The sequence below is a fragment of the Lepisosteus oculatus genome, chromosome 24 (assembly GCF_040954835.1).
Source record: "Lepisosteus oculatus isolate fLepOcu1 chromosome 24, fLepOcu1.hap2, whole genome shotgun sequence".
In the NCBI taxonomy this organism is placed as follows: domain Eukaryota; kingdom Metazoa; phylum Chordata; class Actinopteri; order Semionotiformes; family Lepisosteidae; genus Lepisosteus; species Lepisosteus oculatus.
The window spans coordinates 289,392-311,961 of record NC_090719.1 but is presented as its reverse complement, the minus strand read 5'-3'; the positions used below and the strand labels follow the sequence as shown (position 1 = coordinate 311,961).

General features: G+C 50.5%; 3 protein-coding genes across 7 annotated transcripts; 1 reads left to right on the top strand and 2 right to left on the bottom strand.

Annotated features, from left to right (window-relative positions):
- Positions 1-66: 66 nt before the first annotated feature.
- LOC107079844 (E3 ubiquitin-protein ligase TRIM56-like) lies at positions 67-2,798 on the bottom strand. The gene is made up of 4 exons (XM_015366820.2): positions 2,594-2,798; positions 2,249-2,483; positions 1,383-1,944; positions 67-497 (listed from the first exon to the last, which is right to left on the bottom strand). Exons 3-4 carry the CDS (start codon positions 1,937-1,939, stop codon positions 479-481), a joined length of 576 nt encoding a protein of 191 aa, XP_015222306.1. The 5' UTR covers positions 1,940-1,944; positions 2,249-2,483; positions 2,594-2,798; the 3' UTR covers positions 67-478.
- Positions 2,799-4,799: 2,001 nt separating this feature from the next.
- rnf208 (ring finger protein 208) lies at positions 4,800-11,960 on the bottom strand. Of its 5 annotated transcripts, XM_015366473.2 has the most exons (4): positions 11,642-11,960; positions 8,586-11,482; positions 7,321-7,396; positions 4,800-7,041 (listed from the first exon to the last, which is right to left on the bottom strand). In XM_015366473.2, exon 4 carries the CDS (start codon positions 5,682-5,684, stop codon positions 4,947-4,949), a length of 738 nt encoding a protein of 245 aa, XP_015221959.2. In that variant the 5' UTR covers positions 5,685-7,041; positions 7,321-7,396; positions 8,586-11,482; positions 11,642-11,960; the 3' UTR covers positions 4,800-4,946. The 5 variants fall into 5 exon arrangements, with proteins under 5 accessions (XP_015221959.2, XP_015221957.2, XP_015221961.2 ...); XM_015366471.2 differs by lacking the exon at positions 7,321-7,396; XM_015366475.2 differs by lacking the exon at positions 7,321-7,396 and having other exon boundaries at positions 9,013-11,482.
- A 7,094-nt stretch (positions 11,961-19,054) lies between these two features.
- On the top strand, positions 19,055-22,047 carry LOC138224987 (uncharacterized). The gene is made up of 2 exons (XM_069183399.1): positions 19,055-19,340; positions 19,479-22,047. The coding sequence occupies exon 2, from the start codon at positions 19,623-19,625 to the stop codon at positions 19,983-19,985; it is 363 nt and encodes a 120-aa protein (XP_069039500.1). The 5' UTR covers positions 19,055-19,340; positions 19,479-19,622; the 3' UTR covers positions 19,986-22,047.
- The last annotated feature ends 523 nt before the right edge of the window (positions 22,048-22,570 follow it).

The following is a 22,570-nucleotide window of genomic DNA, read 5'->3' as shown; positions in this document are numbered from 1 at the left end:
TCCTCGGGGAGCTGCAGGTGAGAGCCAGTGGGGTCTCAGCCCTGGAGGGGCACCAGGGAGGGACTTTAAATAGAGCTCCAGACTCTGCCTTTCACCTCTTCCATCAATGTCACAACTTAGAACAGTTGTTTTGTTTTCTTTCTCTTTGTTTATTTGAGTTTTTTAAGAGCGAGCTTTGGGCTTTTTCACAGCCAGCTTCCTGAGGCCAGTAACAGTCCGGGAGACAGACTGAGTAACAGATCACACAGGCAGCCGCACTGAAGAATGCAGAGTGATTACAGCACAGATGAGCTCGGAGTGTTTCTTGAAAGAAGCCAGACATGATGTAGCCAGATTGAGCCAGACGATAGTTGTGCTGTGAGCACAGACACGCAGAGAGTGAAACGCTTGGAAACGCAGCCTTGAGAGAGAGGCTGACAGCCCACAGCCCCTCTCCTCTCTCTCTCGAGTCCAGAGGCTCAGCAGCAGGTGATCCCCATCAGCGAAATAGCAGCTTCCTGCAGACAGACAAGACAGCAGACAATGGGCACAGGCTGACACTAAGCACAGCAGGCAGGCTGATCTCGGAGTGCTGGTACACACAGATAGTCATCATCCCTCTTAGAGCTGCAGATCAGCTTGTTCTGCCGGTGGAGCTCCGTGACAGCGGGACCGGTCACATCCCCATTGTTAAACCTACTTCCTCATGCTGTGTGAACACTGTGCACAGGAGGCAGCTGCCGGGAGTCTGCTGGGTTACCTGATCCTGTCACTGGAGCTGCCTCTCGCTGGCTCGGTGTGGCAGTGCTGCTGGGGTGTGTGAGCGTGCCAGCTCTGCTTGCAGTGCAGGTTGGGAGGGTGGGGAAGAACAGGGGCCTGGAGTTTGTGATGCAGCTACAATCGCCTGTCTAGCTGTGTCAGTGCTGTCAGCCCAGTGATCTGTCCCTGATGCTCTGCAGAAGCTGTCATTAATTGTGAATTATAAAATTCTTCTTAAGAATGTCTGGATTTCCAAAGCTCAAAGACAACACACACCACTTCAGACAAACAAATAAAAACTAACAGAAAGAGAGTGCGAGCTGAAGCTGAGGTGGGAAAACAATCTTTTAGCTGAGCATCTTTTACTGCACATCATTCCAGGATGCTTTACAATAAAATAAAATTAACATCCCTTGCCATCCCATCCCTTGTAGTGTAATCGTCTGTTGTCCTCACACTATATTTGTGCCATGTGCATTTCAGCTTTATACATGCCCATCTGCAGCAGGCCCTATATCATGTGCTAGCATCAACCCGCAGATACAGTGCGTTTGTGCTGAGAGCTCGGACGCCTGCGCACTGCCTCTCTGTCAGAGCCGCACTCGAACAGGGCCCAGGCTCAGCGGTGCAGTGAGTGGACTCACCATATGAACCTGAAGAACCTCTGCAGGAGGGAAGGACGGGTGGGCGTGGCCACGGGCCCTGTCCTGTTCCTATAGGCTGCGGCCGAGACCGTTTCCATGGAGGTTGGGGGCGTGGTCCAGACTGCAGTCCGTGAGGGCAGCTCCTCCTCCAGCCACGGCTGCTCGATCACCCCCTCGCACGTGTGGCACTGCGCAACGCCGGCCCCGGGTCCGAACGGGGCGTACAGCGTGAGGGCGCCACAGGCCGGGCAGGCGGGGTCCTCGGGGTCCACGAAGGCCAGCGGCCCCATGTCACCCTGGCGCCCCCCCCACACGCGGGAGTTGATGGGCAGCGCCCCCACGCCGGTCCAGGGGTCCACGGGGTTCAGCTGGCGGCATATGGGACAGGGCAGCGCGTCGCCACTCCGTGCCCTCAGCTCCTGCAGGCATCCTTGGCAGAATGTGTGCAGGCAGGTGGGGAGCATTCTGGGAAGGGCGTGGCCATAGACGCCGAACTCCTCCAGGCAGATGCTGCAGCGGTCGGCGGCCCCGGGACCCGGGGCTGGGGCCTGGGACATGGCGGCTGCGGGAGAGAGAGAGAGGGGAGGCCGACGTCACTCGCTCAGCTCCTGCCAGCCCGTGGGGCCGGGTACTCACCCACGCCAGCCTGTCGGGTATAAAGAGCACGCTCCTCGCCAACGCGCCTGTGTGATTCGTGCCCCCTCCACGGCCCGCTCTCTGTTCCCCTCAGGCTGGAGAACCTGGAGCGTCACCTGCAGACACCCTCCCCTCGAACTAGAGCTGAGGGACCCAGTGCTGTTAAAGCTACCGAGACGCAGGGACACCAGCAGGACACAGGCCTCCCAGCTGATGAAACTAGAACTCACCGAGTGGACGAGAAGGAAATGCAGATGCCGGGAAGCTAAGAGCTTGGCTCGAGCCTCCCCCGTTCCTCTGCTGAAGCTGAAGCCTGTAGTCACCGTCCCGCGGGCGCTGGAGGTGCCTGGGCCAGTCGCGGCGCCTGTCGTGCTCGTCGGCCCTCTGTCCTCCTCGGCAGCCCGTGTTCCTGTCTCCGTGGACCTGAATGTGCGCAGCTCACCCAGGCTGGGAGTCGTATACCTGCTTCATGAAGAATTCAGGAGAGGGGCTGGGCTGCCTGTGGGTTTCAGTTTCCCGGAGACCAAGCAGGAGCCTGGGGGGGTATCTGTGTACCTGGGTGAACCTGTGCTTACCTGGGTGCACATTTGTGTGTGCTTTGCAAACGAGCCATTTACTGTATAGTTATGTGAGATGGCCTGCATGCCTCTCTGTGATTGTGTTTGCATGAGTGAGTGTGTGACAAATCAGACACAATGCTGCACAAATGGGGCTCAGTTCAGGCCAGTGTGTGATGCTCCAGTTCCTGAGAGTTTATGAGGACTAACTGTGTGACATTCATTCAAGCTGAATTCAAACAGAGCGTCTTGGTGCAGTTCAGCCTTCTTAAAGGTCTGATTGAGTGATTGTCATCCAATTGGAAACCTGCATATAATCAAATTGATTATTCAAATCAATTAAATATTCAAATGATAATTGATACTGATAATTCAGAATGATAAATCTTCCATGTTCAGCTTTGAAAGACTCGAACTTTCTAACTGACTTGTCTGCTTCAGTACGTAAGACCCTAATGAGCTCGTGTTAAGAAAAGCAGCGTTAAGCCCAAAGGAACAAGTAATAGGTTTATTCCATGCTGAAAAGAGAAGAAAGGAAACGCAACGTTTGGCCGAAACGTTTTGTTTTCTTTCTTCTCTTTTCAGCATGGAATAAACCTATTACTTGTTCCTTTGTAGCCTACGCATGCTGACGCAGCTCCCCACCTGAACTATTAAGCTCAAATGTCAGAGCGGGCGCTGTGGGTTTGGACTGCCTGCCCTCGGATGTCCACCAGAGGGCGCAGCAGAGCGGTAATTATCCCGCCGTGAGCGAGTCTTCTGTTGTGTTTGGTCAGGTGCACGTCATTTGACTTGATTGGGGTAGATCAAGTCTATCACAGGTGTTAATAATTATACTGCAACTTCACTGACTCTAGTTCACGAACCCACTTTGAGTCTTCGTTTTAGAGTATAAGAATTACTTTAAAAATTCCGCTGTGAAAGAAATTATATTAAACAACGTATCAGGAAGTACTGGGTGTCTTAAACCCATTTTTATAATACTTCTAACATCCGGCAGTTGTGTGACGAAATTTACTCCGTTTATTTTTATTATTGATAATCTGGTAAAATAATATAATTTGCACGGTATATTCTCTTCTACAGCAGCAGGGACTCCAGCTAGCCTCAGCCAATGCGGTTATTCGCGCGTACTGTGGCGTGGGTAAATCTCATTAGTACTCATGCGTCCCTCCCCCTCCTCAGGACAGGACCTATAACTCTCCACAGATACTCCCTCGGCCAGGCTGAGGGACCTGGAGTTTCCAAACCAGAATTCATGATGGGGGGGGGGGATTTATTCGATGCAACTCTACCCTCTGCTAACTGACAGCTGGGGTTTCACTGCTGGTTGAAGGCTCCCAGGCTTCTGCCTCGCTCTGGTTCTGTAACTGCTGCGGGCTCACCTCTCCTGCCCAGCGCAGCCCGTGTTCACACCTTGGTAACGGTGTTAAGCCGTCTCACTCAGCAGTGCAGCAGTCCCCTGCAAAGCAATAGACGTCAGAGAGAGGCAGACCTCAGGACCGGCATGCTGCTGTGTTGTATCTGTTCATTTCTGATTGAGCCACTGAGGGGGTGGAGGCCAACCACAAGACTCAAATAGTGTCACTTAAGATGGTTGCAGCCTCTGTTCTCAGAGGATGACATGAAAAACAGAACCTAGAGGAGGTCAGATCCTGCTGTTGAACACGCCAGTCCAGCCACTGTTAGATAGACAGTTTTCAGGCTTTACGGGCTGGTCTGCACTGAAGAGATGTGCAGATAGCTGAGCAAGCCAGCTGGAGTCAGGGGCTGTGGTCATTCTGTCCTCATATTTACAACACTGCATATTTTTAACGCTTTGAGAACAGACACTGATATAAATCTGTCATATCGGTCACAATCTGACTTCACTAATCTGGTGTTTCCAAAGAACCACAGAGCATAAATGATTGCAACACTTTTTGACTTCTGGGTAGAAGAATCACCCGCAAGGCCCAGCTTCCTGTGAAGGACTTTAGCTGTCTCCCACAGCCCCACTGGGCCTCGCCTATCTGGCAGCTCTTCATTCCTAATCAATAACTCGCTGGTGCAGCAGCCTGTCCAGGGAGCGGGGCTTGTTGTGAGGAGCAGGCGGCTGCTGGCTGGGCTCCTGGAGGCTCCCTGTTCAATCTCCTGCCGCTGAGCAGCCAAGAGCAGAGCCTGGCCTGCCTCTCACCCTGACAGGAGCACGAAAACACCCAAAGGAAGGAGGACAGAACAGGAGTTCATACATAAAATACATTTATTGGATAATTCCCTTTTTTCATATCTCATTCTTTCAGTCTCTGCAGCTTCTCCACAGGCTATTTTCCAGTGTTATGAAAGAGAGCGCTCTGTCAGTCCGGGGGCACGGGGCACGGGGCTCGGGAGGCTACATGATGGCGCAGGAAGACAGCGGGTTGCCCAGCTGGCAGGTGCAGGCGGACTGGCAGTACTGGCGCACGGTCTGGTAGCAGCTGCGGTCCGAGTCGCCACCCCACTGCACGGGGTTGGGGGGCCCCAGGCCCCCCTCGGCGGGCAGCCGGCTCAGGATGCTGGTGTTGACCGCCAGCGCCGCCAGGCCATAGTCGGTGAAGAGCACAGTCTCCCGGCGGCAGGTGGGGCAGGAGATGAACTTGTACTTGGGGCAGGACTCGTACAGGATCTGCAGGCACTCCTCGCACACCGAGTGCAGGCAGGACAGGATGCGGGGGCGCTTGCCCGTGAAGTTGTAGGTGTGGCCGCAGGTGGGGCACTCCAGCGGCTCGCAGGGCGCGGCGGCGGCCGAGCGCAGCACGTACTGGTTCACGATCACGTCCTCCACCTTGCAGTGGTACTGGTTGTGGTAGCACAGCTCGGCGGCGCTGGCCTTGCGCGGAGCCAGGTACCCCCTCTCCCTGCGGGACGGCGGCGGCGGCGGGGGCACCAGGGGGGGGGCGCCCACCCCGTCCAGGCCGATGTCGCTGCAGGCCTGGTTCACGATCACCTCCCCCTCCCCCCCCCAGGCCACCCTCGGGGAGGGGGCGTAGCGAGGCTGGGGGGCGGGGCACTCGTGTGGGAACTTCTCCGATTGGATGATCTTGACAGTGTCCATGGGGATAGACACGGTCTGGCGGCGCAGGCAGGACATGCGCTCGACTGGGGGGAAGGTCACACAGCGGAGGAGCGGGGCGCTGGGGTTCAGCTCAGCTCTGGGGCTCCTCTGTCCTCAGGAGTCTGGGCGCTACGCGGATGTCTTGGGGTGTCCCTGTTGCTGGCCTTCAGCCATTCGATGGAATTCGGGGTCTGATGGCACTGTCCATGTTCCCTTCGGATCCCGGTGCGAGGCCCGGCAGGCCCTCCTGGAGGGTCCAGAGAGCTGGGCGGCTCTCCGTCAAGAGGTCACTCAGCCTGGGCCCAGCGGGTGGGGAGCAGGATGGCTGTTATTGCAGGTCCCTTTGGTTAAGAGGCTGTGATATGGCAGATGGTGCTGTTACACTAGGCTCAGTGTCGCCAGTCGAGCAGCCAGCGGTCTCGCTTCTTCAGAGAAACCAATGGACTGCTTACAGCACAGTAACAGACAAGTAGTGAGATGATGACGCCTATCAGATGTTCACAGGTTTAGCAGGATGATATGTTCTGGATATTTACAAGAATAAATAATGACACACGAACATACTGACGTACAGGTAGAACTTGAACTCTGTTGACAGCTTTGTGTCCTGGAGCAGGAACGTTCTTAACTGCTAAATCCTTTGGCCCTGAGTGGCAGCGAGATCCCAGTACTGATGGCTCCTGACTGACTCTGTCAGGGTGCAGGGAGACTTGTTCCAATCAGCCCACAGCTGTCTCTCACAGGAGTAAAAGGGAATCAGAACTCATCTCAGGCAGGTGCAACAGCTTCTTCATGAACTTTGAGATTCATGAGAACACAAAAATGTGTTGCTCTTTCCTAATTCAGCTCCAGTGTTAGATACAGAAAGCCTGGACAGGACAGCTGTTAACAAGCCAGACAGTGTGCTGACTGTATGGACACAAGACTCCTAATGTCTGGCGTCTGTTCCTGGCTCTAGAGTCTTGACGGAGGTCCGATATTCCACATTTTAAGGAAGATGCTCTCTGCACTGGTACAACCTGGGGTCTCCTGGCTTCTCAGGGATTAGTGCAATAGGATCAGATGAGCAGAGAGACGGGATCTTGTCGGAGGTTGGGATGCAGATTCAGCTCTTGAAGTGCCTCTGGTTCGCGTGAAGAGGTGGGGTTTGCTGGCCTCTGGGAGGCGGATGTGACTTGCGGTTTGTAGGTGTGTTGTGTTGTTTCTGAGCTGTAAGACTGCCGGCTATGTCCTCTCAGACCCGCTCCCTTAGCACTCAGTCACATGGCTGCCAGCGTCCTCCCCCTCGGCCTCCCCTCGAGCCATAGGCGGCCCCAGTGCTGCCGGCCGGCTGCGGAGATCTGCTGCCTCCTCGGGGCTGGAAGTGTTTCAGATCCTTCGGTGCCAACAGCCCCTGGAAAAACAGAAAGTGCATTCCAGCATTATTCAAGCATTGGAATACCAATCAGTGCTAAATCTCATCTCATCCCACTTGTTACTATTTGATTTAAGATAGAATGAAAGTAATCCTGATTAATGAAGAGTGTATCAACACATCTAGCTGGACAGCCATTAGACAAGATCAAACCACATTTCACATTCAGGCTTGTTTGTTTCTAAGTTAAACCCACTTACTTATCAGTTCCTATGAAGGAAAGAAATGCCCTGATAAATATGTCCGAACACTCAGTACCTTGACAGAGTGTGTGACGGCCCTGCCTTCACCGACTCCCACCAGAAAGAGCTGCCACTGATGGGCCAGTTGGCACCTGCAGCAGAAACAGCAACATGACCGTACCATTCTGCCCAGCCCAGGGGGGGGGGGGAGGCATCAGAAAATAAAGCAGGCTGGTACCATTACTACCACATGGAGGGGGAGGCTGGGGAGATGCTACTGTCAGCACAAACTGTCCCAGCCATTCATGCACAGCCAATTACCCGGGCTTCTTGCTGTCTTTGCAAAATCCATTTTAAGCTCTGTTTTGTCATCAAATTAAAAATGGCAACTCATAAAAATAAACAAAGTCTCCATTCTTCCTGCTGTCCATTCTTTTAATGATAGATTATACAACATGATTACAAGTAAAATAAGCTCCAGGATTAATTTACTGCTGCTCTGGACAGCGAAAGGCTTTGACAGTAGAGCACTTCCTTCCTGTCACATCTGCAGAGCGCTCGCACTGCCTCTCCAGCCCGGACTGGAGCAACACCTCCACAGCTCACAGCTGTCACGTCAGCGCCGCCGCCGCCCGCCACTCATACTAATTCCCCCTTTGTGCTCATCCGAGCCTCTCTGCCTGACAGGCCCAGGGCTCCCTGCTCTGTGCTGCAGCCATTTTCAGCTCAGAACAGCAAGGCTGCCTCAGTGATGCCTACTTATTCATTTACCGCTACGTCTATCTCACACCCTCCAGAGAGCCCTGTGGTTAATTACCCAGCCTAAAACAACGGCACAAGGACAACCCCAGACCTAGCAAGCTTTATTCATTCACTGCCATTTCATGATGAAGCTCAGTCTCACCCCCAGCAGACAGCCCAGTGACCACAGCTGGGACCTGGCAGGTCTGCTTTCTCAGAGCCTGGGCAGGGTGTCACTCCAGCCTCCAGCATCTGGCCAGCTGCTGGCTTCTCCTGCCCAGATTAGACTTTAACACCCTCCATCTTGTCTCACAGGGCTGAGGTCTGAGGTCAATCCGGATCAGCTCTCTGGTACAGCTCGCTTACTGGTCGTGCAGTTTAATACTGGTACCGGTACTGGTAACGACAGATCCAAAGAACAACACAAGGGCTGCCTCCTGAGGCAAAGGTCTGGCATCTGACGTCTCCAGCAGCAAAGCTTCGCCCCTCGGCTCTGCATTCCAGCACTTTCCTTCCCCCTGACCTCGCCAGGGCTCTGCCACCTGCAGTGCCCCGCGGCTGGCCCTCCCCCTCCCTCCGCCCCCATGTGAGGCCTCTCACCCCGGTGCCCCCGGGCCCCCGGGCCCCCGAGGCGCTCCCTCACGCCGCAGTGCCAGTCTCGGTGGGTCCTGTCCTTGTCCCTCAGGGTGTCCCGAGCCGGTCAGGGGGCAGCAGCGAGGATGTGCTCCCAGCGAGCCCAGCAGCGCCCAGCCTCCAGCCTGGCGATGTGTGGCCCCTTCCGGCCGGAGGGGACGGGAGAGGAGGGGGCCCGCGGCCCCAGACAGTGCCGGGTCGGACCCTGGCTCCAGAAGGAAAGCAGGAACAGGTCGGAGAACCTCTCTTCGTTGTGCAGCGTGAAGCTTGCTTCCGATTCACTCGGAGAATTCCACCCTCCTCTTGATCTGTCCCTCCTCCTTCCTTGGATGTTTATTCCTGGCTTTCCCTGCCTGCTGTTTCCTGAGCGTCTCTCTGCTCTGTGTGTCTGTACCTGTCTGTCCCGAGCGGAGCAGTGCTCTCCTTCCGCTGTATCCCCAGCCTCTCTGGCGGTGCTGTAATCTCTCTTGCTGCCTCCCTTCAGCTGTCATGCGGTCCCGACCATCCCTCTGCCCTCCATTGTGCTAATAATTCCTCTGCCGTGCAGCTCCAGCTCTGCCCATTGCTCTCCTCCGCGCTGCGTCTCTGTCCTTGCCTCCTCCTGCTGCTCTGGATGCTCTCCTGCTCGCTCTCTCTCTCTGCAGTCCGCGCTGCAGTGCCGCTGCAGACGGAATCACGTTTTTCATCACCAGTGAAAATCTCCAGCCAACGAGGACTGTGCCTCCCCCAGCCCCCACACTGAGTGCGACAGGCCTCTTTAACCCTGCGCGCGCCGGAGCGTCTTCACGGAGCTCTGCTCAGCTGGCAGCCTTCACAGCCCCCCACACAGAGAAGACTGGAGCTTTTCACAGGCCTGACATTTCAATCATCTGCTTCACGTGGCCCAACTCAACCTATAAGTGCAATTTTTGTGGAATTTTGTACTGGACGCAGTTCAAACTGAATTTGTTTTGTGAAATTACCAGGGGAGCAGAAGACATGGCTGGCAGCAGCAGAGAATATTGCTCCATTACAGCTGATCGGCAGCTCTGTTGCAGGAAATTGACACATCTATTGCTCTATTGCTCTGAGGAATGATTTTTTGAAAAGCAAGACCCTGCAGTTCCCACCTGAGTGCCCTGGGCCGCTCCACTGGTGTCTGCTGTCTTTGTGCTCAGGGTCTTGGAGGATTGGGAATTCTTGTATCACGATCCCTGTATGTGGTCTTCTCTTTTCAAGACTGAAGAGATTCATTCATTTCACCCTGTCCATACAGGACTGGGAATGTAGCTATTTGCTCTTTTTTGGACTGATTCCAGAGCAGCGTGGTGACCAAACAATATTCCCAATGAGGTCTGACATACACTATACACGGTGCACAATATCCCTTGAGTTGAATTCTGCATGTTTAACTACTGTATATATCCTAACATTCTGTTCCTTTTTATTGCTTTTAATGTCTAGATTTATTTGATCTAGATGATCAACACATGTGCACATAAACTCATGTCATTTTCTAATGTAGCTTCTTCAAGTTCAGAAACATTCAATAAACAAGCTCAGTTGTTTGCAGTCTTATTTTTGCACTCAAATTTTACAATCCCCGTTTGTTTGCCTTAATTGTCACCTGCCTAAGTCCTGAATTTTGTCTAAAACATTTGGAATTTTCTTAGCTGATTTTACAGTGGTTGCTAATCTTATTTTTATATCCTTTGGAAACACTACTTCAGTAACTAAACCAGTGTCTAGATATTAATTCGGAAGAGCAGTGGTCCTGATACAGATCTCTGTGGTACTCCTGTAATTACAACAACCCAGTTTGAGTATTCACCCCTTATCTGTATTCTCTATTTTCTATTCATTAACCAGTTCTCATTCCAAGCACACACTTTATCACGAATGACAGAGATATGAGTCTCTGACTGGTTACAGTTCTGAGAGCTGAAAGCATCACACTGCATCTTGAGAGCTGCCAAGGAAACAAATAGTATCAATTCATTCTGTGCCGTGTAATTTGGTCAGTTGAATGTTCATCTCTAAAACACTAACCACAATGATACAGCACTTGTTCAGTTCCCTATTGTTAGAGCAGGTGTCCTGGAGCTAGGCTGCAGTGTGAAAGCTCCTGACTGTGGCCAGCTGAGTTCTGGACACTGTAGCTCGTGTTCAGAGATTGTAGCAGCACTCTCTGGAGAGTGCAGAGACACACCCAGCCAGGCAGGGGGCTAAGCACTGAGAAACAGAGCAGCTGTGATTGAGATCCATATATCTGTCATGCTGACGAGAGAATTAGATTGTAGCTCTGTTGTTGCTAGATTTAGAATCACACATTTGAACAAAAAAGGACATCCAAGCTCCCCTGAGAAACGGAAGTGTGTAGGAGCATGCTACCCATGGAAATATTGTTTTGGTGTCAATCCATTTTTACGTCTTTGATGCCGTTTTCAAAGAGCAGATTGCTGTCATTTCAGAACAAACAAAAAAAAAGGCATCGTTTTAGTCATCTCCAAATCAAGTTGACTTGATGGGTCTTTGAAAAACTGACAACTGCATGTGTTCTTATTTCCTTCTCTCTCATGCAGGAGGACAGAGCGCAGCAGTGAAGCTCTGCTCCTCCAGCACACTGGTGGGTGTGCAGAACAATAAGTCAGCCTTTGTCGTCATGGATGATTCACTGCGATCTGTCAAGAAACAGCTCGGTGAAGATCTCCCTCACTGGAGAGGAAGCTGTAACACAAAGACAGCCTTTACACTGAAGATAATAGTAATGGTGAAAACGACCATAAAAGGTTTTGTCAGCTTCAGCAGGCACCCAGAGTGCTGTGCAGGAGAGCCTACAGGTGACAGTGGGATGGCTGTTATCCCAGAGTGCTGTGCAGAAGACCCTACAGGTGACAGTGGGATGAAACACACTGTAAGTCATACCTTTCATCACAAACTGCCAAATCAAGAACAATCACATAACCGTGCACTTCATTATTGTTATTGAAACACTTTATATATGTTATTGCAAACAGCACAGGACAGCCTGTGAAAACTCTTACCTGCCCTGCAAGCTGGACTGGTCTCCCTGCCTGCTCCTCTCTGTCTTTTCTTCTGGAGCAGTTAGCTCTCTGATGTGCTCCCCTCGCTGCCTCAGGTCAGACAGAAGCAGACTCTCTCTCTGGTGTTCATGAGCCTAACAGACGTTGTTAGTGAAGTCTTTCACATCTCTGCTGCCCTCAGCGAGCTCTGTGGCTCATTGTGAGCAGACTGTGGGCTGCACTTCCTTCCTCTCTCTCTCACTCTCTTGCTTACCTCCGACCTGCACACAATTCCCTCCTCTGCGTCCTCGGCCTGGGACGAGGACAACCAGTCAGCGTGGGCTCAGTCCCTGGAGTACGCAGACCTGGTACTGCTCTGTGCTGGCTGTGTTAAATGACTGTAAGGATGTGGTCCTATGTGTGAGGGGAGGGGCAGATCCCTGCCAATGACAATGAGCATGCTATGCGCACAACTTTCCTTAACATTTTTTGGCTCATTTATTTGTTTTATTACTGTAACAGGGGGTTCCAGGATGTCTGTATTTATATGTTTATAGTTGAAGAAAAGACAAAAAAGGGTGAAACTGGTGCTTCTAGTTTGTTTCAGGTTGATTTCAATTTTTTTCACTTGAAATGTTCATCACATCAGTTGGCTCATCATCTACCTCATCATCATTTTGTGTCCAGATGGTACAGGACATAAACATCAGCATGCCTGTGTCTGATAATGAGGCTATTGCAAGAAGACTATACCTGGCTTACAGCAACTGCTTCCTGGCCTGAGCTGAGGTGAAGGCAGTTTCAGGCAGTGCAGTGCTGAGCTCAGGGGAGGCAGTGCACAGTGTGTCTGCCTGTTCCAGGTACAGCCCTGGGAAAACACTACAGCGTGATTCTGGACTCCACATCCGCCCCGGGGCCTGGGAGGATACTGAACTACCTCTGCCCCCGCCCGGGGCCCAGTCAGGGGGGCAGGGCTCCCCAGTGCACTGACAGGCACCTGAGCCCGCACCAGCCTGGCCGAGACCACCGACCTCCTCCAGTGCCACGCTAACCCGCCTCTGGCAGGGAAGGGGTGCAGAGGGCAGGGGAGCGGACTGCTGGAATTCAGGGAGGCAAGCCTGGCAGCAGACGCCCACACTCTCACGCATTCCAAACACCCTCACCTTCCACACATAGACCGCACACACACGGGCACACGCCACACTCCCTGCTCTATCACACACACACAGCTGGGACACATCACTTATTCCCTCCCTAACGTTCTTCACACACTCTTCCGACCTCCGGGATTTTCTTTTAATTACAGAAATGGAAGAGGGAAATAAACTTTTCTTTGCACGTGTGAAGCGCTGTATCCATCCCTCTGGAAAGAGCTTCTGTGTGCGTTACTGTCCAGAGCAAAGTCAGGCCTGTGAGGGCAGGTGAGAGGAGCTGAATCACAGCTGAAGAAAAGATGCCCTCAGGGAAACGTTATTGAATTATTCTGGACTCTGCAGGATACAGAGAAAATAATCCAGCACAGCACTGACTCGGGCATCCAGAGGACACAGGCGGAAGTTCAAGCGCAAGTGCTTTCAGGCCTGCAAGCAGGAAACAGCTCCCGAGCTCCCGAGCTCCCGGGCCACAGTGTGGAAACCCATTTCCAGGGATCCTGTGAGACTGGAATAACTAGATCCGCCGTTTCTGAAAGAGCAAGCTGACCTGAAAGGCGTCCTTGTGCTGGGACCTTTCTCAGTTCCTTTCATTTAGAAAAATAAAGACAAGGGGCTGCTCCCAGCAAGAACCGAGCCACACGCATGCAAGCTGAGGCTCCTGCGGAGGAGGCAGCTGGAGTAACGGCTCGGGAGGCGTGGGGGGAGTCCACTCCGACCGCGACTGCGCCCAGGGGAGGCGCTGTCCTCGCTTCCCCTGCAGGGAGAGTCGACCTGATTCTGCCAGCCGACTCGCGGCCTCTCCACTGCCACACACAGCTGCAGGGCAAGAGCCGTCAACTTGACTTATCCAGGAGCTGCAAATTAGCTCCCGGATAAAGCCCAGATCCAGCAATAGACAAGGAGTCATTCCACAGCTGCACTCACGTGGCTGTTTAAGGGCTCCTTCAGTAATGTGATGGGAGAGCAGTCTTGTCTGTTTCGTATCCATCAGGAACAACAAATTTATTTCTGATTTTACAAGAAGAGACTCAGGAAACCTCTCGAGTTCAGCTGACCATGTCGGCTGTTGCATGAGAGGACATCATCTTTCATACCCCTGTCCTGCCTGCACACCCCTTCTCCCCCGTGGGCAGCGCCTACAGAGCTTACACAGCGGGTCAGAGCCGTTCCCTTCCTTGGGCTCTCTGATGACACAGTGCAAACAATAGCACATACCGGAGCACTGCCTCTCCATGAACTGGGTCGGGCGAAATGGATTCCCCATCACTTATTTATCAGAAGACTGCTGTGTGCTGCCCTTTCTCTCTGGCCGAGCCACCTGATTGGCTCCCAGGAACTTTCACCCTGACGCCCACAGCGTGAGACACTGGGGTTTCTGGCTTTAGAAACCGAAAGGTCAGCCACACATCCGGAACCTGTCTGATCTGCAGAAAATGGCTTTCAGACACTAGCAGGCTCTTCGATTGATGAAAAAGCACATCAGTCATTGAGCAGGTACTCTGTAGGATAGCACGGCAATCAAAATGAAATGTTTGTGAAAAAAAACTCTAATTTCCTGTTCTTTTTTTTTTAATTTGTCCATTACCTGGGAATGGCTGTGTCTCTGTGGACCCGTTCACCAGCAGCCCCAGTGCCCCAGTCCAGCCCAGACTGGAGAGAGGAGGGGCAGCACTTTTCCCACACAGGAGGCACAAGACACACAAAACCGCTGTGGAGCTCAGAAGAATGTGGCCACTGTGGGGTCGGAGAAGCCCAGCACTCCTGCCAGGCTCCGCGGAGATAGAAGCTGCCCCCTCTGCAGCCTGAACTCATGCTCAGTGGTGCTCATGCTTATGGAAACTTCAGAAATATCATTTCTCACTCATACAGGGCAAGTGGCATTTGTAAAAACAATCTCTTTACCGAGCACTTCTTACAAGGGCAATGAACAAACTCTCCTGATCACTCCATTCTAAACCGATTTCTGAAGCCTTAGACAATTAAACAACAAGTCTGATTCTATTTCTATTTACCATATATAATATTAAATAGAAATACATACATATTAGAACTGTGTATTCTACTCAGATTCTAGAAACATTCTGCACACTGACAGGCATTTAGACTTCAGCAGAGAAAACGACAAGGGGACTTTATTCAAGAATTCAAAATACTCGAAGGCATTGATAAAGTCAACCCAGTCGCCTTCTTCAGAGTAAACAGTGGAACACAAGTGGAAACTATGTGGAAGATCATTTCAAACTGAGAACAAGAGGCACTTTCTTACACATAGTGCTGCATGAGCCTGGAACAAGCCAGCCAGTCATGTTTGTCGTGTTGTGGCCTCTCTTCGGTTCTCATTTGTGAAGGGAGATTCAGAAGAAAAAACACAAAGAAAAACATCAGATTAGCAGAGTCAGAGCTCATGTTTTCTGTCATTCTTGCCCAGAGCAGGAAGGTCAGTGGTATAAATCAGTGAGACTGGGCAAGGTGCAGAAAACTGGTCCTCTGCACAGGACGTCCCTGCACCCCAGTAAACCAGCACCCCAACACCCCTGCACCTCAGCTCCCTCACACCCCAGCACCCCAACACTCCTGAACTGGGCACAGCTCAGCTCAGAGAGCAGGACCTGGCCCTGTCGTGGTTCACACATTACCTACACATGCAAATAGGAAAACAGGGAACACAAGGAGCAAAAACATCTCAAACTCATTTAAAATACAGGACAGATTTAAACCGTAACAGTGTCAAAACCCCTTTCCTGCAAATTACATGCACGACAGAAATGATTGCTTGATTCCAGCAGTCCCCTCTCCACCCCTCCCCCCTTCATAATTGCTGACACCAGTAAAACCAGACCAGGGCAGATTGGATTTCTCTCATGACAACAACAGGAGCACGTTCTTCAGATCGCAAGAGAACACAAGTTCCGTGAAAGTTGGACAACGTCCCTTTTCCAGTGTGCTACACTGTCAACGCTAGCTCACAGCATGAAGAAACCGAATCAGACTCCCCGCCTGCTATAAGCAGAGAGCTCATATTGGTCTAATCCTCTGTGTGAGCCTCTTCTCCTCACACCGCGCAGGTTTGCTCTGCTATGCTCGAGGAACGAGCTTGTCTGTAGATGCCTGTGTTGAGCTGACCATCGCCTTGCCCAGAACATACCCACTGGCCAGCCCTTCCACTCTGAGGGTAAAAGTCTGAGCCCATCGCAGAGGAGCTGAAATTCTCTGCGTAGATAGAAGTGAGAGGGAAGGGTGTGTGAGAATTGCAGTCAGCAAATCTGGTATAAATGGTCTTAGCAGAAAATAAGAGACGCAGCGAAGGAGGCTGGGAGCCGCAGAGAGCGAGGTGGGAGGAGAGGGTGAATGAAGGTTGTGCTGAACGGGCGCAAAGGAGTTGGATTACATAACAGCTCCTGAATGAACTGCACTGAGCCCCTGGTCATGAATACTGATGTGTGGAGGTGCTGCCAGGCTGTGTCTCTGCAGGAGAGGGAGGGACCTGTGGGCCTTCAACCACAAGAGGGGGCCTGGTCACCCCTTGCACTTAATCACAGTCACAGCTCAGCAGCGCCCCCTCCAGTGACCCTCCATCTCTCACAGGCTGATCTCTTCCTCTTCTCGTTTGTGTGGTTTCTCTGACCAGATTTAAATCTTCACTGTGAATAAGTTGCAAAGGAACAAGCTGTCGCAAATTCTGCAGCTGAAACCTTGTGTATTTGACTCTCTGTGCATGTCAGTGTGGAATAAGCCTCGAATTCCATGCGCAATTGTCAGTGACTTCATATCTCCAGCAAGGAACCTTCGATGTATTCAATCAATTTTTACTGTTGAGCGATGCTGCAAAATGTTTTAATAGTTCAAGCAGAGAGCTGCATCAGCATGCATAGGCTACAAAGGAAAAAGTAATGGTCTATTCCATGCAATAAAGAGGAGAAAAGAAACACAACATTTATGCTATATGTTCGACAATATAATATTTTTATAGTACTTGCTTCAAACCAGACAGGACCGTTCCCCGTGCACAGAGGTGTCTCACTCCTGTAATCTTTTGCTATTTCACTCACAGATACAGAGCAAGCATTCTTTTTCAGGCTTTCTTCTTTATATTTAACATGCTTTTACCAGCAATTTAGATTTGCCTGCTGCTCATTGAGCCTCTGAACAAGGCACACAGTCCCAGCTGTCCGCCCAGCACCTCCCCTGGCTCAAGACTGAGCGGAGCCGTGTGCTCATGGAAAACAGGCCTGCCGGCAGCTCTCAGAGTAACTGGGTGGTGTCTGTGAGCCTTTATCACGTTAAAATTAGAATCACTGGCAGTGAAGAGCCATTTAGCCCCTGCCGTTCTCTTCCCAGCAGCCCACTGACCCCTGGACAGTGCCTGATTGCCCTGTGAGCTGGCTGCTACTGGGCGTCAGGATTCCTCTTGTTATCGAGGCCCTTGGCCGTGGAACCTGTCTGACAGAAACTCAGGCCCCTGCAGGAATGTGACCCAGCAGCTCTGTGACCACAGAGCAGCCCTGCCTCAGCTGCTCAGGGGAGCAGGTCTGAAATAAGCTGATTGAAATTCAAATCATACAGTATATATATCTGGTCTGCAAGCTGAGTCTGTTAGCCTTTGAAAAACAGTCCAGCATATCAGTGCTTCTTCAGGCCCCAGTGCATTCTGGTGTCTCCTCTACTACTTACAGCTGCTCCACGACCCCCTGCTCTGTTCTCACACGGGTCCGAAACCAGTCCCATCTCAGATTCACCTGCCGACTATCAGACTAACAAAGACTCTCATGCCAGTCCACTGCCACAGCTGTATCTGCAGCTGGCTCAGAGCACAGAGCTAGAGCAGGTAACAGCTAGTCCATCCTGAGATGGAATAACACCACTTACAGCTGCACAAAGAATGTACTGTGAAATCACACGGACATCAGGATAAACAGCATTCCACAAACAATAAAGCAAACTTCCTTATGACACGGTCTGGGTATAAGCTCAGCATTTCCCATTCCATTGTGTGCACAGCTTGACGTCCTTGTAAGGAAGCAGTTATTATTCAGCTCTCAGTTTTACTGTGAAGTGAGATGCCTAGACTAATATCCAGGTGGGTAGCAGAGAAAGCAAGCATGAGTAAGCAAACACTCTATCTTTCCTTTGACTAAATCCGTCAAAGTAAGGCAAAGTACATTCTGCTAAATTTACCGCCTTCCCTCTCACTTCCAAAAAGTCTCCATGGCAACACTGCTATGACTGTACATCCTAAGATTTGGATATACGATCTCAGCGTGTTCTCTATCACACATGATAATTGACTAAAACTTCAGGCAGTGCAGCATCTAGTGTACAAACTCTTTTCCTGTGCATTCCATTGCTCTGAGGTATGAAGGCTCTGCTGGAGAACACAACCGACTACATCGTGCCTAAGAAGGAGAAGGGAGAACCAGGCATGTCTAAGAGCCTGGAATGTGGTTTAATTAAATGAAGGTCAGAGTCAGTCTGTCACCAGAAACACATGGCTTATCTTACTCCTGAACGAGCAATTACGTTGGATGCCTTGTTCCTGTGACACATTTACTCAGTGAAAACATGTACTTTTTTCTAAATATAAACATTTTCCCAAAATGCAGGAATGTTTATTTTCAGCCCAGGTCCTCAATCATACCGGCAGGTCCTGTGGTGCAGAAAGCAGCAGTGCCCCCTGTTGTTAGAAGGTAGTGCCGGGCGGCTTGGTGACTGTTGACTTCACCAGCACAAAGAAGCTGTTCGCTCTGGTGTGGTCATCTGCACTTAGGAAGGACAAGAGAACTCGCCTCGAATACAAAGGCCATTGAGCTCATGATGATGCTGTCTGGACTGCTGCTCATGTTCAAACCCACCTCATTTTCAAGTGTTCAGACATCATTTTCAGTGACTAACATTATACCCACATTAATTAGTAGCTTGCTGGACTTACTTGGGAAAAAAAGACTTTTAAAATGAAGAACAACACTGATTATATGCTCACAAACTCATCCACCTATCCATCATCAGAAAGCCGCCCCCTGTGTTCCTAGTGTAGAGCTTGTCACACAGCGGCATCAATTAATTCAGCCCGCACATTTCTTGGAAGCTGGGTTAAACCAAGAGCTGTGCCATATCTGCTCTTTCTCAGCTGTTTCCAGTAAGTCAAGAATAAGAAGGCTAATAGAATTAGGGTTTGGGATACCGGAGACAAGCTTCAGCAAGGCAGTCGTGTGACTCAGTCGCTATGGCTGGTGTGTGGGAGGGGCATCTCAATTCTGCTCTGACTCACTGAGAGCCGCCCCTCTCCTGCTTCAGCCCAGCCCTGTGGGGAGCAGGTCTGCTGGAATGCAGCTCCTGGCCAAAACACCTGCAGCCTCGCACCGTCCCACAGAGCGGAGGAGCACTTCGACAAGACAAGAGCAGGCTTCCCCATCGCCAACACCGCCTGCTAAGAAGGAGAAAACAAGACTCATCTCTGTTTCTTTCAAAGGGATTAGCTCAAACTTCTGAAAGACCACGTTGGAGTGCCTACCTTCTGTTCAGGTTACGGAGATTCTTGAAGCAGGTCCAATTGTCAAGTAAAGAGGAAGGTGAGTAAGTGTCCTTATTTGGGATAAATTCTTAAAAAAGCAACCTTATAAAAACAAAAAAACAAAACCAAAAAAGCGGAGTTACCTTTTAAAGTGGAGTCACTATTGTGCTTTTAATCACGAATCCTAATTTCACAGGATCTTTGGAGTAAAACCTCCTCATGCCAGAGAATATCTTCCGAAACCTGCAGCCCGTCTGTGACCTGTGACGAGCAGCAGCACTCTGAGGCGAGGCCTGGAAGGAGGAGAAAGCGCTCCTCTCACTCCTCTGCTAGCAGTCTGATGAACTTGTCCTGCCTCAAAGGGGAGATGGAAGGTTTGTCTCTGGACAACCCCTACGGCGACGTCTTGATCCCCCGCGCGCAGCTCAGGCCCATATCCGAGGACTCCAGCACCGTGATTGTGAACCCGCTGGCCGCCAGGGCCGGGCTCCACGCGGGCCACGGCGCCAGAGCCTCTGCCCTCAATCCCTACGGCAGCTTCCGGCCACCGGGCTCGGAGATGCCAGCCGCCATGCCCATATACACCCTCGACACCAGGAGCCCCCCGCCGTACGAGGCCAAGGTGCAGGACTTCACCGTGAAGGAGGACGAGGAGGAGGTGTCGTGCTGCTACTGCTGCTGCCGGCCCTGCAGGAAGAAGTGAAGGGGCTGCCCGGGGCTACACCGCTGCCCTGCGCACAACACCCACGCCGACACTCCGCTCCGAACCTTCCCTAACCAGGGGGCTGATCCACGAAACCTCGGCTGTTACTGGTGCAATTTGAGAGCGGTTGTCCTGCTGTACCTCTGCACTGTGAACATGCATTCAGACAGTTGTGCAACCAAACTCAGAGATCAGTCACTGTTTTATGTCATTCTGACTTTCTTCGAGTCTAAAAATAATTTAATTTGCTTAATAATAGCAGGGTTTTAGAATTGTATGCCAATTGCACTATTTCCTAATGGTTACTTTGTGTTCGTCGCTGTGAATGCATCTTTACCAGTACGTGTCAAAGGGCAGGAGCCTGTGGCAGCGGATCCAGTTTGCAGGCTACTGAGATGTGTTTCAGTGAGGCAGTGCAGTGAGTGTGGGAGAGTGTTGTGTGTCACAGTGAAAGCAGTGAGGACTAAGTAACAATAAGTCAAAATCAGAGGTTCGTTAAGATGCAGTATTGAGAGATTTGACAAGATGTGACCAAAATGTGGGAAGCAGGGTCAACAGAAATGTGTGGAATAAAAACTGGTTGGAGCTAATGTCATGTTTACCTAAAAACTCTGGTCCAGTCCTCCAGGCTCTGCTGTTACTGAACCATGTGCTTCTGTGGACCATCCTAAGATCCTCTCTGTCTGTGGTTCTAAAAAGTCGCAGGCTTACAGTGCTGATCCTCCAGGGGTGGAGCTGTGCAAGGCTGTTGTAGGGCACCCAGGACCAGCTAAGTGGACAGGAAATGGGCAAGAAACAGCTCTGAACTCCCAGGCCAGTGGGCTGGGAACCAGACCCAACTCTCATTGATGACATCACCCTCTCTGAATAAAGCATAAGGAGGCTGACAGTTGCAGAACAGGTTTAAATGAATGAGGTGTGTTTGAGTGGTTATCCCAAGTCTTTACCTGTGTGCGCTGGGGGCAGACTGTATGTCAGCCATCCTGCCAAGCCAGTCTGTGCAGAAAATAACTGCTATTGGATCAACACGCAAGCCACACTGCGTGGACACCTACACTGCTTGTATGTGCACCAGTGGTTAGAAATGGTAATGTTAGAGAAATCTTCCATTACTGAGAGACCAGGACCAGGCCCGAGTGGGACCCACCAGCTACCAGCCCAGTAGCCCCAGTACTGTGTGATGTCTCTCGGCTTTGTGACCCAGTGGAGAGCGAGCACTGTGTTTGGGAATTGTGATTTAATGTAGGCATATGTATAGAGTAAAAAAAAAATCATAACCTATTTACATAAGAGCTGTAAGGATTTCTTGAAATAAGTGTTTTTGGTTAAAATAATTTGCCACTGCGGACAAATTTATTTGCGGATATTGCAAAAATGTGAAGAAGAAAAAAATATATTTTCGGTAACAAAGAGATATTTTTATTTGAGTGTGTTATTTTAAGCTATTTTTATTTTGTCTGTCCATACTGTGTATGCCGTTTTGAGACTCAGGCTAGCTTTGTCACAAACCTGTTGGGATGTTCTGTGTGATGTGATGTACATGATCACTCTCTGCTATGGCACAGAGCTGCGCTATGTACATGTGAATAGTTACCATAATTAAAGGGGCTAATTAAAAGATCCCATTCAAATAGGCATCATGTCTCCAGGGCAGGGATGAGGCTGTTCTGCTGTCCCATGTGGTGCTGTGGCCCAGCGTCTGGATCATCCTGTGAAGAGACAGGGAGGGAAATTAGGCTTCCGTTGCAAAAGAGCAAAATTATATATAAGCTTCAGGAATGTTCTTTAGTAAATGAAACAGAAAGTAACATACAGCTATAAAGAGTAAATTCTAAAGACAGAAAGCATTAACTACACAGTGCCTGGAGTGGATCAGACTGCTGTGCAATGGGATTCTGATTGAGGACAATACAAAACCTGGAGTGGATCAGACTGCTGTGCAATGGGATTCTGATTGCCATCCTTGAAGAAGGATGTGTGATGGTCTTTTAACAAGTGCATTGTTAGTTCTGAAGCTGTGTTGCCTGCTTGCTATTTTTTAAATAAATCTAAATTATTGTGATTGCCTGTGTGGGCGTGAGTGTGGTCACAATCTTTAACAGAAACCAAAAATAAAAACAAAATCATTCAAGAAAAAAAAATAAACAAAAGGGAAAATGGAGACAAATATAACATGGAGTATTAAAACAGCTAAAGAAAGAAGCAATTGGGTGTTTATATTTCCACTTTAACAAGTACTACTGTAATAATGAATAATAGTGTGTTGAAAAACGAGTGAACCATTGGGGAACTAAGATCATAATGTGTTTAACTGGAAACAAAAAGCTCTTCATTTAAAGGAACAGGACCCAGCTACATAAACAAGGTGTGAGGATCTGTAAGAACAGGTATAAAGGATATTAGAAAGGCCAGAAGAGTATAAAATTTTGCAACAGAGACTAAAATAAATTATGCAAGTCTTACCACACTTCAAGAGCAAAAGAACAGTAAAGGATGTAGTAAAATGTCTCATGTTAATAATGTAATTAGTCCCAAAGCCCAGAGCAGAGAGCGTCTGAGGAGGCACCCAGATTTCACTGTGCACT